This window comes from Apostichopus japonicus, chromosome 15 (assembly GCF_037975245.1).
Source record: "Apostichopus japonicus isolate 1M-3 chromosome 15, ASM3797524v1, whole genome shotgun sequence".
NCBI classification, from domain to species: Eukaryota; Metazoa; Echinodermata; class Holothuroidea; order Aspidochirotida; family Stichopodidae; genus Apostichopus; species Apostichopus japonicus.
This window is the reverse complement of record NC_092575.1, coordinates 17,921,328-17,936,816: the sequence shown is the minus strand read 5'-3', so window position 1 is coordinate 17,936,816 and position 15,489 is coordinate 17,921,328. Positions and strand designations below refer to the sequence as shown.

The 15,489-nt window shown below is 35.5% G+C and overlaps 1 protein-coding gene across 2 annotated transcripts in view; it reads left to right on the top strand.

Moving 5' to 3' along the window:
- LOC139980507 (LIM domain kinase 1-like) overlaps window positions 1-15,489 on the top strand; it is a 58,902-nt gene that overhangs the window by 32,188 nt on the left and 11,225 nt on the right. For both annotated transcript variants that reach the window (XM_071992180.1, XM_071992181.1), the window contains 7 exons: window positions 4,351-4,563; window positions 5,442-5,535; window positions 8,316-8,575; window positions 10,565-10,715; window positions 11,097-11,183; window positions 12,963-13,050; window positions 14,293-14,336. In XM_071992180.1, the coding sequence (XP_071848281.1) occupies window positions 4,351-4,563; window positions 5,442-5,535; window positions 8,316-8,575; window positions 10,565-10,715; window positions 11,097-11,183; window positions 12,963-13,050; window positions 14,293-14,336 (937 nt within the window). The remainder of the gene's footprint in view (window positions 1-4,350; window positions 4,564-5,441; window positions 5,536-8,315; window positions 8,576-10,564; window positions 10,716-11,096; window positions 11,184-12,962; window positions 13,051-14,292; window positions 14,337-15,489) is intronic.

Genomic DNA, 15,489 nt, shown 5'->3' with positions numbered 1-15,489 from the left:
AAGCAAAAATGAAATTGCGTCATGAGTGAGATATTTTTAGAAACCCCATCAGGCAATTGAGTGTAGTTCAATGTCTCATTAAAACAAAGTATTTGTGCTGATACTTGATGAGCTATTTCATAAATCGTTGGTCAGGATAAGAAGAAAAAATGATTTTTGCTACAGGTACATTTGACTTTAACTCTCAAATCATAACGAGAGAGTAGTTGTCGTGTAATACATTTATGGTTACTATGCACATATAAAATATCTTTTTGTTTAATACAGCACTAATATTGTGTTAATGTTTAACTCCTGTGATTCCCTTACTAAATGTTATCGTTATAGTAATATGGTTAGTAGTACAGTAGTAATTACAATAAAATGCATGTACAGCAACAGTAAAGGTTAACAAGAATCCTATGCACAATAATCATTCTGATAATGTTTTCTTTTTTAACATTGAAATGAAACTACTGTACATAAGAGCATTGCTATAAAGTTATTAACACATCATTAATTCTTACAAAAAAGGCTTTTTCTAAAAAGGTACATCCTTTGTAAGATTTACTAAGGTAATTTATTCTGGGAAATTAAAATGAACTGGGAAATATTATATAAGAATAAGCTCTCTAATAGCATATTGTAGTATAAAGTGTTAAAAATGGCAATTAAGAAATCTACGTTAATTGTGTGAGTTAGGAGAACATGTATCGAAGGAGATTGCATTAGAAATACCATGGACACTTGTCCTGGCTTATACAGTGTATATGTGAGGAAGATTGAGTATATGTTAGTAGGAACAATTTAAATACATAATTTCACAACAAGGAAGCAGTAAATATATTGTGCAAGACTTAAAAGGGCCATTTTCCTTTGTTGCAGTGGGTGAGAATGAACTGTGCTTAGTTTGGACATGTATATAAACCAAACTACAATTCCATGCTTGCCAAAATATGTATATGCAAATATAAGGAAGCGCATAAAGCGAATAAGGTTCTTTGTACAGTTGTAGAAATGGAATTTTGTTGTTGTTGCCATAACGACCATTAGACAATATTGTTCAACATGGATATTCATTTTTTTACTTTTAATATCTATAAAGTATCAAAGGCCATCACATTGAGATTATTTAGTAAATGTCAAATTTGTCAGTTTGTTTTTAAGAAGGCACCATGTCTATGGTAGCTTTGACAAAGAACAATGATTTTGGCCATTATGTAGACACTGCATGGTGTATATATATATATTCAATTATTAACTGCAGTAGTTCTACATAGTCTATGCTGATGTTATAAGTCCAAGCATCAAAATTTCAAATTTGATTGATTTTACTGTTACTTGAAGCGGTCATCTTTGGAAAACTTATGCAGCTAGTTATATTTACTTCTATTTGTCAAAAATTTACTTAGCCATCTCAGACCTTCTTAAAGCTTGTAAGCATCAGCCATACACTGTAAACATTTACAATAGTCATCAAATCTTTGTCTCATTTTGGATGTCGCAAGGGCTTGGATTTTGTCTTTGAGCGCTTCTTCAGTATCAAGGATCAATGAATGGTGACAAAGAAGTTACCAGGGCAAATTGCTGTGTGATAGTATTTACTCTTCACTTATGACTAAGTAGTCTAGAATTCTACTTTTCCATGGCAACCTGCTTGATCACTGCTTTTGTTGTTTCAAATGTATCAAGCACCTTGTTTACATACTGTCGTTAATGCTGGTGCATACAGTATGTGTGCTCACTAGTTGTTCTGTAACATCATACAGTGACAGTCTAGATGTACTATAGGGAAATGAGTTTCAGAGCGGCATGGATCAAGTCGTTTGGTTTTCGTGGCCCTTGCAAGCTCTGCCGTATCTTGGCTGACATTTCTTGAACAGTAATTAAGTAATACTGAGTGCATACATGTATGTATTTCTCATGAGGACTTGTGTACATGCCTGTATCATGTGTAATATATGTTTTGCTACAAACAACAATGCTCAGCTGTCAACCAGACACTCTATCTGATTTAATCCTTGTTATGGCAAGAATTTACTTCACTCACGACTTACCCGTCTCTGCTCAAATTATGACCTTTTCCCATCTACCAGTCTTGTCAAAATTGGTAGCTGGTTTTAAGCAAACTTTGCCACCACCCCCTCCCTTCCCCACCCCAAAACCAGAAAATCACCTACTGCTTCAGGCTTCTGAATCAGCTACCAATCTGAAATAAGACTTATAAACTTTGCAATAGTAGTTTTCCTTCTGTACAAATTATGGTCTTTTGTGATGAGTGCATATGTACAGTAGTCTTTCTAGACCTGTTCCTGGCAGGTAAGGTAGATGGGTAAGTGAGTGATTTTGAACAGAGACGGGATACTATATAACGTCATTCATAAGTACATTTAAACTAGTCAATAAGCAACAGGTGAGTTTGTAGCTTCTAAATATACCCAAACCTGGGTAAGTTTTGTGACTTCTCATTCACCATGATGAAAATCTCCAAACTGTGCATTCATGTCCAATTTCCTTACACAAACATGTTATGGCATGTTTGCTACAGTAAACTAGCCCGGGAAACCAAATGATCATAGATTTTGAATTTTGTTTATGATGTCAGCAAAACAGTGGTTGAATACTGATAATTGTTCAACCAAAATGTTGTAATCCAAATGATGTTAGAAGAGGAAGAGGAACTAGCCACTGACTCAATTAAGTAATTTGTAGTTGGAACAAATTGACTAAACATTATTTTAATTCCCCATGTAACTGTTTCATCACAAGCTTGGCAGTCCTCACAAGCTCAGCAAATCAATGAAGATTAACTGTAGATATACTGTAGATCAAAGAGTGCAACAGGATTGGTGGAAGAAACAGGTGAACTTAATCACTTGTAGAAGAAATATCTGAACTAATGGGATTCGAAACTGCAGTACTCATATATATACCTCTGTGAGTCGTCTGTGTTTCCTCTTCTTGGCACAAACGTTGATGGTCGTGTACAGTATGAATTGATCATTAATTAGCTAAGGTAGATATTATGTTTTCAGTCTATTTATAGCTTAAACTTGAACATTCAAACCACATGCAGCTAACTTCTAGTAATGGTTTTTCATACCTTGTGGGTAGAAATTGCATCAAATACATGGACAAAGGAAATTTGGGATGAAAATAAAATTTGGACCTTCCATAGATATTTAGATATATTTATTGGATCAGGAATTAGGATTTATTACACTTACCATTATATATGAATGTATATATATATATATATATATATATATATATATATATATATATATATATATATATATATATATATATATAATGTGAAATGTATCTTGACACCAGTTAATTATTCACAGCATGGAAAGTGATCCCTAATGTGTGTAGCAGCTATAGTCTACATTTAAGTAGTTCTGATGACCAGTTTTGAGAGAAAAGGAGTGACTTTCTGGGTAAATTATTTATATTTGATGGAAGTAATTTTAGAACCTTTATCCGGACGAAAGATATTTGGTGTAAAGTTAAGAAAATGTTTGCGGTAATTATGAGCTGTTCCCATGGAGTTACCATAGTAACTGTTTAATTTTGTCACATTGGTAGTTCGTCACTTGTGATGATGGACTGTAACATCCTGTTAATGAGTAACATTACACTTTATGTAATCTTACATGTAAATGCATTTTTGATTTTTTTACTTTGAAGTCTTTAGAAAGACATACTCACAAACATGTGAGAAATTACAGTTCATTGAAACAAAGCTAATGTCCAGCTGTTTTAGAATATTCCGGCTCATAGCAGCAATACGTGAAAAGTTAAATTTACAGTAAGTACTGGTAATCTAGCCTAGTAGCCTGATTATGCTTTGTGCGACATGAAAAGGATTTACGTATCATCATTTTCTTTTACTTATCTTATTCTTTTCTATACAAACATCTTTTTAGTTTTCAACTCAATTATAAAATATTCTACTTATTTGACGCTAAGTCGATGACTTTAAGGTCTGCTTTTTAATGACCACTGCATCATTCTGGGTAAGTTTTTCAATACCTTCCTTCCTTTGGTTTGTACCATTGTGAGAAGGTGGTGCTCTGCTAAATTTATGCCAATTGAATTCTGAAGATGGTAGATAAAAATAGTGTGTTTGTAGAGTAGGGACAGGTAAGTATCATAGCTTGTGGGTGTAATTCCAGCCTGTAAATTTGAGGTACTGTACATGCTTGCATTTTCTAATGTGTAAAATCTGATTATCTTGATCAGGCCAGTTGTCACTTCAACCCATCAAGTACCTTTTTCATGCATGTATAAAGGTCATCTTTTATTTTTTAAATTATACAACTTTTTTTCCCTCTTTCATTTATTGCTCTTTTTTTTTTTCTCCAGTGGTAAGTGCTATCAAGATATCGTCATCAATAGACCGAGAAAACCAGGCAAGAAAAGGAAAAAGAAGCATACGGTACAGCTGCTCAGGATTCCGTCAACTCCAGAAGGCCAAAAGAGCATCTTGGTGGAGATTGCAAAGTATACAGCATTCCCTACATCTCCCGTCAAGCAATGCGATGCCGTCGTCGATACCAGGAGTCTCTGCGTAGTCGGGTGAGTTTCTACTTACTTCACTTGGCATCAACCTGTCACCGTAGCAACATTGGCCCTCTTGTCTCTACTAGATATCTAGAGCACTTTGTAACCTTTTAACACTGTCCTCTTTTGGTGACCCAACCTTACACCCCCGCCCCCACCCCTCCTTTTCATTTTACCACCGGAAGTGCCTAAAGCACCTAATTGAGAATAAAAATAAAATAAAACCCTTGACTTTGGTTACTTATTGAATGGTCTTCACCTTGATCATAAGTAAGTATCCTACCACATTATAAAGATAGGATGAGTAGACCTCTCTTTTAAGGGGCTTTTGGTGACCTTAGTTTTCCTTTTATTACTCATGCAGTGACATTTACCCTAAATATACGTAAACATTACATCCCTTTAAGAACAAATCAATGGTGGGGCATTACTGGCCACCTACTACTCTTAAAATTCACTGAATAGGGTTGGTTAAAGTAAATGGCATATCTTTTAATGTTCACATAAAAAATTAAAAAAAGGTATTGGAGCTATGGTTTTTTTTTTAATAACCAAATCTCTCAACTAAAATTGTACAGTCTCTCGGCTACTGTTTTCTAAGATATTTTGCTAGCGGTTTCCCCTCATCTGTTACCCGAGAAACTTGATTTTGATCTTGGTTATTTAAATTTTCTAATTTATTATGCAATCATGCCTTTTTGAATGTTTTTATAGATAGATTCTTTATACTTTTTCTCCAAACGTAATGCAAAATATGCAAACTTAATTGATTATAACTACCCGATGTCATCAATTATTCATAAAGCTGATACTAAATTTCTGTTTCTGCTGAGTGATGGATTAACTAGACACCAAACAACATCACACTCGAATGATTCTTTCTTCCCCTCTAGAGTTGAGGAGGCGTCTGATGCGCTAGACATCGCGATAGGGTCTCGTGTGCTTGAGGTCAATGGGATGCCCGTCGAAAGTAGTAATTTAACAGAGGTAAGCCAACGCAGTGTATATTCCATTGTTGTGTTTTCATGACTTTCATTGTTTGATTTTTGCTGTATTGAATTTTTGGAAAATGTAAAAAGACTTTCTGGCAAGGGAAAGGAAGGGAGGGGGTGGGGAGGCAAGAGAAGGGATGGGAGGGGGGATGAGGAGCAGGAGGAGACCTTTTGAGATATGCTTATCTTCTAAGATTGAAGTTACCCGCGGTGATGATCTTTGCATTTTATTTACAAATGCATCAAAAGTACTTAGCATTTTGAGACCAGATTCATTTGTATTGTTTTTCTTCAACGTTTGGTAATTTATGGACATTTTGTACATTTCGCTGTGAAGCTGTAAATTTTCCAAGTATATCTTCATGCAATTTTTGTAATGTTAAAATTTGGATGACTGGATTTTCTCTCCTCCTTCCTACCCATCCCAGTGAAGATTTTAAAGAAATATGACCATTGGGAAAATTCCTGAATATTAAAAACAATATTTCTGCATAGAAATAGTTTGAAACTTAAGAAAAATAATTGCACACAGAATAGTAATATAGATGAATGATTTTCTTGAATTTCAAGCCTCTGAAGAAACTCAACATTTCCAAATAATGATTTCCATCTTGACCTCTTACTTATATTATTTTGCTTCTTCTGACAAATGTTATGTTTTACATCTGTTATTATTGTTAGATCGTTCATATTTCTGTCTGGTCGTGTATATGTCTGTATCTACAGTTTTGCTTGATCAACGGTGCGCGACGGGATTATTGTTGTTGGATCCATCAATTTCAAGTTCTGTTATTTTGATTGGAAAGATATCAATGTCAGACAAAAGAAAATGAATTGTGATGCTCATCTGTGACAATTGTCACCTCATTTTAGGGAGAGAAGCTTGTAAAGTACGATCGTAGCTTTAAGGTTTTTGTTCAAATGTGTTCGTAGAACAGCGTTTTCACTTTCAAGAAATGAAAAGTGGCAAATTTTCCATGTCCACTTGCTGTCCCATCCGTGAAGCTCATTAACAAGCTGCTAATTAAGGGAGAAAAGTTATTAGGAAATTACTGATGTATCCTAGCCTAGGTGTTTAAGTAGAAGTATTACTTTCATATTAACAAAGTTGTACCAGTTGTCAATGAATGACCATCTAGTAATTTAAAATTTTTTTTTTTTTTTTTAAATTTTAAATATTGTCAGAGGATATCCCATCTGTGATGGAAATTTACCATATAATGCCCTAACACACACACACTGTTCTCTATTTGCACTGCATGTGCCATTGGGCTGTTAGATATGTTATCATGCTATATATAGTACAAAGATTAGGTAATATTTTACTTAAAGGGTGTGAAGACTCGCGCAAAAAGAAAGGTCTAATGCCGGTAATCTGACCTAGTTTCGATTGAGGTGTAACAGAAGTGATAGACACCACCATCGATCCCAGAAAATACACACACAGTTTGCTACCGTCGGTAATTAGACACTAGTGTACAGTCAGTACATACTGCTGAGGTCAATACCCACAGCTCAGTGTATAAATGATACAGTGATGGACATCTCAGGTCCAGCTAAAGATAACAAAGTATCACGTTTCATTACTGTCTGCATTTTGTAGCGACACAAACAATCGTCACTTGCAAGCAACAGAAAGTTAACGTTTTCAGATGGCCGCACGCGGTTTGGGGCGAGTCTTCAATGCCTTTAACATCGTATTTATAACTCATATGCTACTGTCAGTTAGCCCCTGCTCAAACATAATCGTCAAATATTGTAGAAGGGACTGTACATAAAAATTTTCAGCATAAATATCCCACAGAAAAGAAGAAAATGTGCCATCCCAAATGTTTATGTCTGACACAGAATGATAACATTTGGTCATGTTTTGAAACTATTTATAGAAAACAACATTCTTTCTTTGCAAACACCTGCAGTTTCTCAAGGAATAGTCACTAGTTTCTGAAAGACAGCTACAAAAAAAAATTGAGAATAAAAACCCCATAGTAACCATGAATGTAAAAAGGGTTATTTTCCCATCACATAGAAGTTTTTCCTTTTATGCAAGGCCACTTTTTTGATTTGTCATTGGAAATGACAATTTACTACTTTGGATTATTAATGTCAGGTTTAATTAAGAAATATCCCTCAAAGGAGAAGAATGGAAAAAATGTTTTTCTAAGGTTTTACAGGAAAGGGAAAACATGACTAAGTATAAAAGAAAGGACCATTTCTCCCACACACTCCATCCTCCCTCTATCTATCCATCCCTCCCTCCCTCCATCTCCCCATCCCTAAACACTTCCACATCCTATTTCCACATGGTATCTGCTGAGTGAAATTGTTTGAAGCATTTACCATACAACAATATGAAGATATTTATGAAGAGCAATGCATGGCTTACTATAGACAGTTGCAATCTAATTAATTTTAATAATTAAGGCATGTGAGTGTAAGGTGTTGAAAATAACATGTAAAAATAGTCTTGAATATTGATTACCAGTTGGCTGGGACAAATTTTCTACTTGTAATGCCACTCGATACTGTTTTCCCCATATCCTGCTTCAAAGCACTGGTACTGACAGTACGAACTATTCCTGACCTTTGTAATTGAATAATAGGAACATGCATTCATACTGCCTGTACTGTCAGTATGAGTGCTTTTAAGCAGGGCAAGAAACTACAGCATATACTGTAAAGCATCGTCCCAAATGGGATAGCTGTAACACCACGGCTGGAGGACAACATTAAGAATCTTTGCTTAACATCTCTTTTTTCTTCTCCGTTTGACAGCTGGCAGCCATTCTGAGAACGACCAAAGACGATCTCAGCATCACGCTGGAACATGATCCGGAAGTGTCTCCAGAACTCGGCAAAGAGAATTCCACTCTGTCTCTGACAGCAGCGCAGAATAACAACAAGAGCGGCTTCCAATTAAAATCTCCGTTAAGAAAGAAAAGGGATGGGATGTTTATATCTCCGTCGAATCCCGATCTCACCAGTTTCCTAGGTAACGAACTCAGAATCGACAGAGTCGGCACGCTTCCAAATAAGTAAGTGATATCGTTATCGTCGGACGATTGGTAATTGTTTCGGTCGACGCACTTCAGAAACGGACCTATTCATGGATTTCTTCAAATGGTAGAATCACTGACGATTTTTGGAAAAACTTGTTTATGCTTTCGTGGTATTGAACTCAGATCTGATCCTATAAGCCAGTCATCCACTATGTTATTTTTTTTACCGTGGGATATTATTAGTGTGTTAGGCTGGGATCTCAGATGTGATGTTGTTGGCTAATATTTTCCGTGAAGTTTCATTATTGACCATGTATTTCATAGACCATAAAACTCGGAAATGATTGGGGGATGGAGACACTGCATTAATTATATATATATATATATATATATATATATATTTATATATATATATATATATTTATATATATATTTATATCAAATTGATCAAATCTAAATTCTAGGTCCTATACTAGGATTAAAGTAAAATATACATCCACTTTAAATGAGCCAATACTGATACTCAAATCAAAGAATCTCTCTAGTACCGTGGGTCATGGCATAGAACTTAATAGTCTCTTTCAAATACAAACTGCTACAAATGAATGTGAAACGTCTAAAATCTGAGCTGTTAGCAATTACTAACACCCAGATTTTAACAAGTCCTCAAGTATGCCCCGGGCCGCAATCAGAGAATAACTTGATCCGGTATCACTTTGCAAAGTGATGTGATGTAGAAAGGTTTAAATTTCTGTACATCTTAACAAGATGTATAGCAGTTTTTTTTTACACTGTAGGAACAATAGTATTTTATTTTAGACAAAATTCAGAGACTACAAAATCTGTGACACAAATTTTGAATGCAAAATTATTCCCTAAGAGTTTGGTCGGGTCAAGAAACTCCCACCAAATAAATACGTATGATCATCAGATCAAAGAAGGTGTGTAGTGATTTAGGTCACAACATAGGATATTACTACTTAAAGGCATTGAAGACTCGCCCCAAACCGTGTGCGGCCATCTGAAAAAGTTAATTTTCCGTTGCTTACAAGTGACGTTTTGTTCGTGTTGCTACAAAATGCAGACAGTACAGTAATGAAACATTAAACCTTGTTATCATTAGCTGGACCTGAGATATCCTTCGCTGAATTGTTTATACACTGTGCTGTGGGTATTGACCGCAGCTGTATGTACTGACTGTACACTAGTGTCTAATTACCGATGGTAGCAAGCTGTGTGAGTGTATTTTCTAGTTCTTCTGTTACACCTCATTCAAAACTAGGTCAGATAACGGCATTAGACGTTTCTTTTTGCGCAAGTCTTCACACCCTTTAATACACTTCCACTTAAATACTAGATGTACAGTAAAACCTTTTTCATCATCAGATGAAGAAGACCTCTTTACTTTTTGCTATGTTAGGTCATAAACTTACAACTGGAGTATTTTTTCCTGTGTCAAATCATGCCAAGAATTCAGTCACTTGCTAAATTATATTATAGATCAAGTAAGCTAGGGAGGATTTGTTTAAAAAAATATTAAATAGCTCAATGCCAGGTCATGGCACATGGATAAATTATGATTCCATAATTAGTGCATTGCCTTGATTCATCCAGCAGATACCGGTGCCATTGGGTAGGCGAGTTGTATGCTGTATAGCCAAATGTGGGAGATTACAGAGCACTAGAAATTAGTTCAGAGCTGTGTTTCTTAACCTTTTCTAAGAATGGCACAGCCTCACTATAAAACTGTGTTTTTATTTGGATTAGGTGTGGATTAGGTGTGGGTCCAGGGGCTAACTCTTTTAGGAAATTTTTTGTTTATGCCATAGCTTGACACCTCCTGGAGTCTTGCCATATATATCTGGGTTGCGGGCACCGCAGGTTCTACAAGAGAAGTCACTATATATCTCTAAAATAAAACTGTTTTCTTAATTCCATCAATTTATAGTAATTTAAGCCTCTCCTGGTTTTATAATTTCATGATTTGGAAATATTTTGAAATGATCTGCTCCATTTTTGCTGCAGGAAAAAACCTTCGACGGATGAGGATATTGGGACTTCAGTCTTCAATCGTACCATGTCCCTCAAGAGCCAGCGGAATCAACAGATATTCCGATCCAGCGATCTGGTACGAGGTGAAACTCTCGGCAAGGGCTTCTTTGGACAAGCAGTCAAGGTGAGATATTTTAAATTCCACTTCTCCCTGCCACCAACTTTTCAGAAATTTGAAACTTTAATCATTTTAGAAGGGCATAGAATTGAAAGGAAAATTACATGAGTGGTGCAAGAGAACACAGAGATGGCTTTGGTAGGAATGGGGGGGGGGATGGGGGGTATGGATCTTTATGCTACCTTTTTCCTGAGAACTTTTAAGTAGCTTGTATTGGTGAATTAAATCATCTAAGAAGATGTCACACTTCGATTCTGTTGCATTTATGATTTTGAGAAGTATCATGAGGGTCGGTTGAAATTAAATGATGATTTTGCTTCTTATCATCATATCTAAAGAAGCAATTCCATCGGGATTTCTATATCATCACTTCTTTTTCATATGAAGGTAACACATCGAAAAACAGGTGAAGTCATGGTGCTAAAAGAACTGGTCAGGTGTAACGATGATGCCCAAAGGACTTTCTTGCAAGAGGTAATTCTTTGTCAATTGGAGGACGGTGGGGGGGGGGGCATGGGATCATGGAAGAAGATAAAGATGGTTCAGTTATTGAGGGAACTGGCTCGATTCCCCTGAAACAGCCTTCCGTGTTGTGGTTTCACTTACAATAGGAAGTGTGGAAGCATCAGGAGTTTCCATCCTGCAAATTTGTACAACTTCACACATTGTCCGAATACTTTAATGACACCGTTGCTCGGTTTCTTAATCAAGGACCAAAATTTGTATTTTCTTTCTACCATGTTGATGTAAGCTTAAACATCTCTTGTTGCAAAATAAATTCCTAAATTTCCTTTAATTTGCCTGTGACCATAGCGTAATTAATGCTGTGCTTACATCATAATGTTCAGTAAGTACATTGGACAAGAAGTAGCTTGATCTCCTTGCTACCTTGTCAATTCATTTCTAGTAAATTGACTTTATGCTGTAATTCACAACCCGTTGGATATCTAAATGTCACAACTATTGCGATGTCAAACTTTCCTCGACCTCCGTCATCGATTCTACATTTTTACGACAACGACAAAATAGACTAAGCAGTAAATTGATATTTTGATAATGAAGTTGTGAACCTTCCAAGGTTTTGCCTCACTTTTTTCGCACCTCTGTTTACGTTTCGATCTACCAAAACAAGATCTCGTAATTTTTGGTTGACATCGTCATTTTGTGAGTGAGTCATATCAAATTCTAACAAAAATTGTTTGGATAATGTCGTTGGAGTGTCAAGTGATGAACCAGAGAGAAGAAGAGATGGAGATTGAGGGAGAGAGGGAGAGAGAGAGATGGAGAGGTTGCTCAGAGTCTGTTTATCTTTCATCCATTTATGAGTCACCTTTAATGAGCAGAGCAGCCAGCTTCTTAAACATTACTCTGTCTGACAGGCGTGATTTACAACTATCTGGCAAATTTTCCTCTCCGTAAATCATTCTTCAGCCTCGTGCGTGGGGAATTAGATGTGTTCATTAAAGCTGTACGTTACGATTGAGCAAAAGAGGGAAGAGTGATGAAAAAAATATGTCGTGGAGCACATTCTAAGTGGTTCTGTTTCTTGGCTGTGATAATGTTGTATATACAGGAGTCAGTTGGGGAGGGGGGGTGGATTGGGTGGTGGTAGGGTTTAATGGGTGGGGTAGCGAGTTTTGGTGCTTCTGCTCTAGCATAAAATAGTGACTCAATAAAGACAGCTGAAGGGAAATGTCAGAAGTGATTGACAGAACAGAATGCTGGGAAATGTCCCCACCCCCCCCCTCCACCACTTTCAACACAAAGAGGTGCAATTGGCCTCTTGTTTAAAGGACCAAATGTTACTCATATTCACTAATTGGTGCAATTTACAGTAATGCATAGCATTATTTTCAAGCTTTTTGTTAGAGTATATAAGTATGTACATCTGAAATGTTGTGAAGTTGAATTTTGTTTCTATTAAAGATTTTTTTTATCATAGTATGAATGAAGCATATTATAGCATGCTTAATTGGCTTAGTTGCTAAACAACTTTCTTTTTTTATTAATTTCACGCACAATACTGAGACAAAGTATAACTGATTTGATCATCCCCAAAATTGTATATTTTATTAGTGTATGATAATCTGTTAAAACCATCCCCTTTAAAGATTTCTAAAAGGTTACAAAGTGATAAAGATGTCTGCCTAGTTTTAGTCAAAACTGTTTCAATTTAAATGTTGGACTGATTTGTTTATTTTTATCTGATAAAGTTGTTATTTTTTATCGACGTCCTTTGTTCATCATCCGCAGGCTAAGGTTTTAAGAAGTTTACATCATAAAAACGTCCTGAAGTTTATCGGCGTCGTATACAAGGACAAGAAGTTAAGCATAATCACAGGTAAGAGACTCTCTTTTGTGGTTAAAGTCACTCAATTTTAAAAGTATTTGTATTTTCCACCACCTTATTTCACAAGAAAACAAAAGAAGACATTTGAAAAGCAGTGCTTAACGCTCAAAATATGAGTTTGGACGAAGAAGCTAAAGTACCCAAATGTCATCTTCCACTTGAAATTTGATGTTCCTGTTTCTTATAAAAGTTCCTTCCATGTCATATTTTCAGTTATTCCGATGAAAATATATAAATATGATAATGGAAAAAAGAGTAAAGGAGTGTAAAAGAATAAAAGAAGAGGAAGAAACGAGAATTCATTAATGTTAAGATGTAAACATAAGAGGTTAGTAATTTATAACATGTAAGCTATTGTATAAATCGTTCAGTGATAAAGTTTCAAGTGATGCTGCATAATTAAAAACAGGAAAGGAGTGTAAAAGAATAAAAGAACAGGAAGAAAAGATAATTAATTAATGTTAAGATGTAACATCGTTTAGTGATATAGTTTCAAGTAATGCTGCATGTATTAAGATGACAGCATGGTAAGAAAAAAAAATTCGAATAATATTTTGCATTCTTTATTTTGGCAAAATATGAATTCCAAAAAATAAGAAAGAGGAGTATGAAACATGACTCAAAGAGAAGAAGAGAAGATTAACATTAGGGTGTAAATGTAAACAAGTTAATAATTTAAAACATTTTTACTAAATCATAACTTATATAATCTATAATAAATGTATATTAAACGTTCAAGTGCTTCCACTCGAACCAAGATTACAGAGTGCAGTAGATTAAAGAATTTATAAGAATTTTGGATGTTGTATTTGGGCTAGATATGAGCATTTCTCAATTTTCTCCCTACTATAATAAGACCCATTCAATGCAGAATAACAGTGGGTAGGTTTTGCTTAAAGATTAAAATTTGTCAGCATCCTGATCAACATGATACTAGCAGCAGGATTTATAATTAGTAGAGAAGTAAAATCGCTAATTGAAGTATATTTGACATATTCCCCAGACATTCCCTTGGGGTCTCTTGTTTTTCCAATATGAAATGGCGCCGTATTAGTACTCTGCCAGTACAGTAGAAGGATAGATTTAAATACATTTCTCTTTTAGCATCTTGAGTAAAGAAAGACACATTGTGGGCTTTACTTGACATAATGTAATACACTTTACTCAATCATTTTTATTTATCTACTTTATGTCATTTCTTTGAGTTCTACTTTCTTGTTCTCCTCTTTACAGAATATTTATCGGGTGGTGCTCTTGGCAGGATCATCGTGGACCATGTGAGTTTTTTGTGCAATTTTTTCTTCTGATTTCCTTATAACTCGTGTAAAAGTAAGTTAGCCTGACGTTTCGATCCTAGCAGTGATCTTCTTCGAAAAAGAAGATCCTGCTAGGATTGAAACGTCAGGCCAACTAACTTGCACACATTCTCTTACACAGGCTCTCTAGTGGATAAACAGTTTGCTAACAGTTTTATTTTATTTTGATTCCTTATAACTCATCAAATTTCATATGAAATACAGTTTAGGCAAGCTTATTCTTATTCTTTTTCAATTGATTAGATACACAAGTATTATGGGGACTATTTTGAAATTTTGTATCCAATGTACTCGAACATCGTGATGATAATTGTCGCAGTTCTCCGATAATGTCTCTCACATATGGGTGCTTTTTTATTGACAAAGATTAAACAATGGCAAACAATTTTTTGCTTATGTGACTGATAAAAGTATTGTTCATTGCTGCATGTAGAACAGAAAGAGAAATAGAAACAGATGTCAAAATAACACCATAATATTGGCCTTGAAGGCAGTTTTGAGAGTAATGAGCCATATGTGCATGTGAAGAAATTGAATGAGTAAACAAGTTTACCAGATGTGTCCTTAGCTACTCCACCCAAAAGATGATGTCATTACGAAACAGATGTCCGAAAGCAAAGCTCTTGTGATACCTTGCCGTTTGGCTTGTTAACTTTTCCTTGGAACTCAGTATTGTTGGAATGTTTGACCTTAGCAGTTAGTTCACCTTGACATTCAGTTTCCGTGGAAATGACCAAAAAAAATAAAAAAGCAGTTGGCCAAAATTAATTTTCAAGATAAATTATTCATTCATTTTCAAGGAAAATGAGACACATTTACAGTTAACCTGCTGTCATGAAATCACCCATCTATAGCAGAGGTTCTTAATTCATATTCTGTGAGGGTGTGAAAGAAATATCGGTTGGAGTAAAAGGCCCGCCCGGGAGAGGCAAAACCTGACAATATCTAGACTGAGTGATTTGTACGGTAGGCCAATAGAGTGCTCAAAACTAAAGCCCTCATACCTGATCAATGCAGGATTGTGAGACAATATTTCCTCTGGGACAGACTGAAATCTTTTGCAGACAGGACTTGGTCCCCGGGCTGATTTTTTAAGATCCCTATACTATGATGT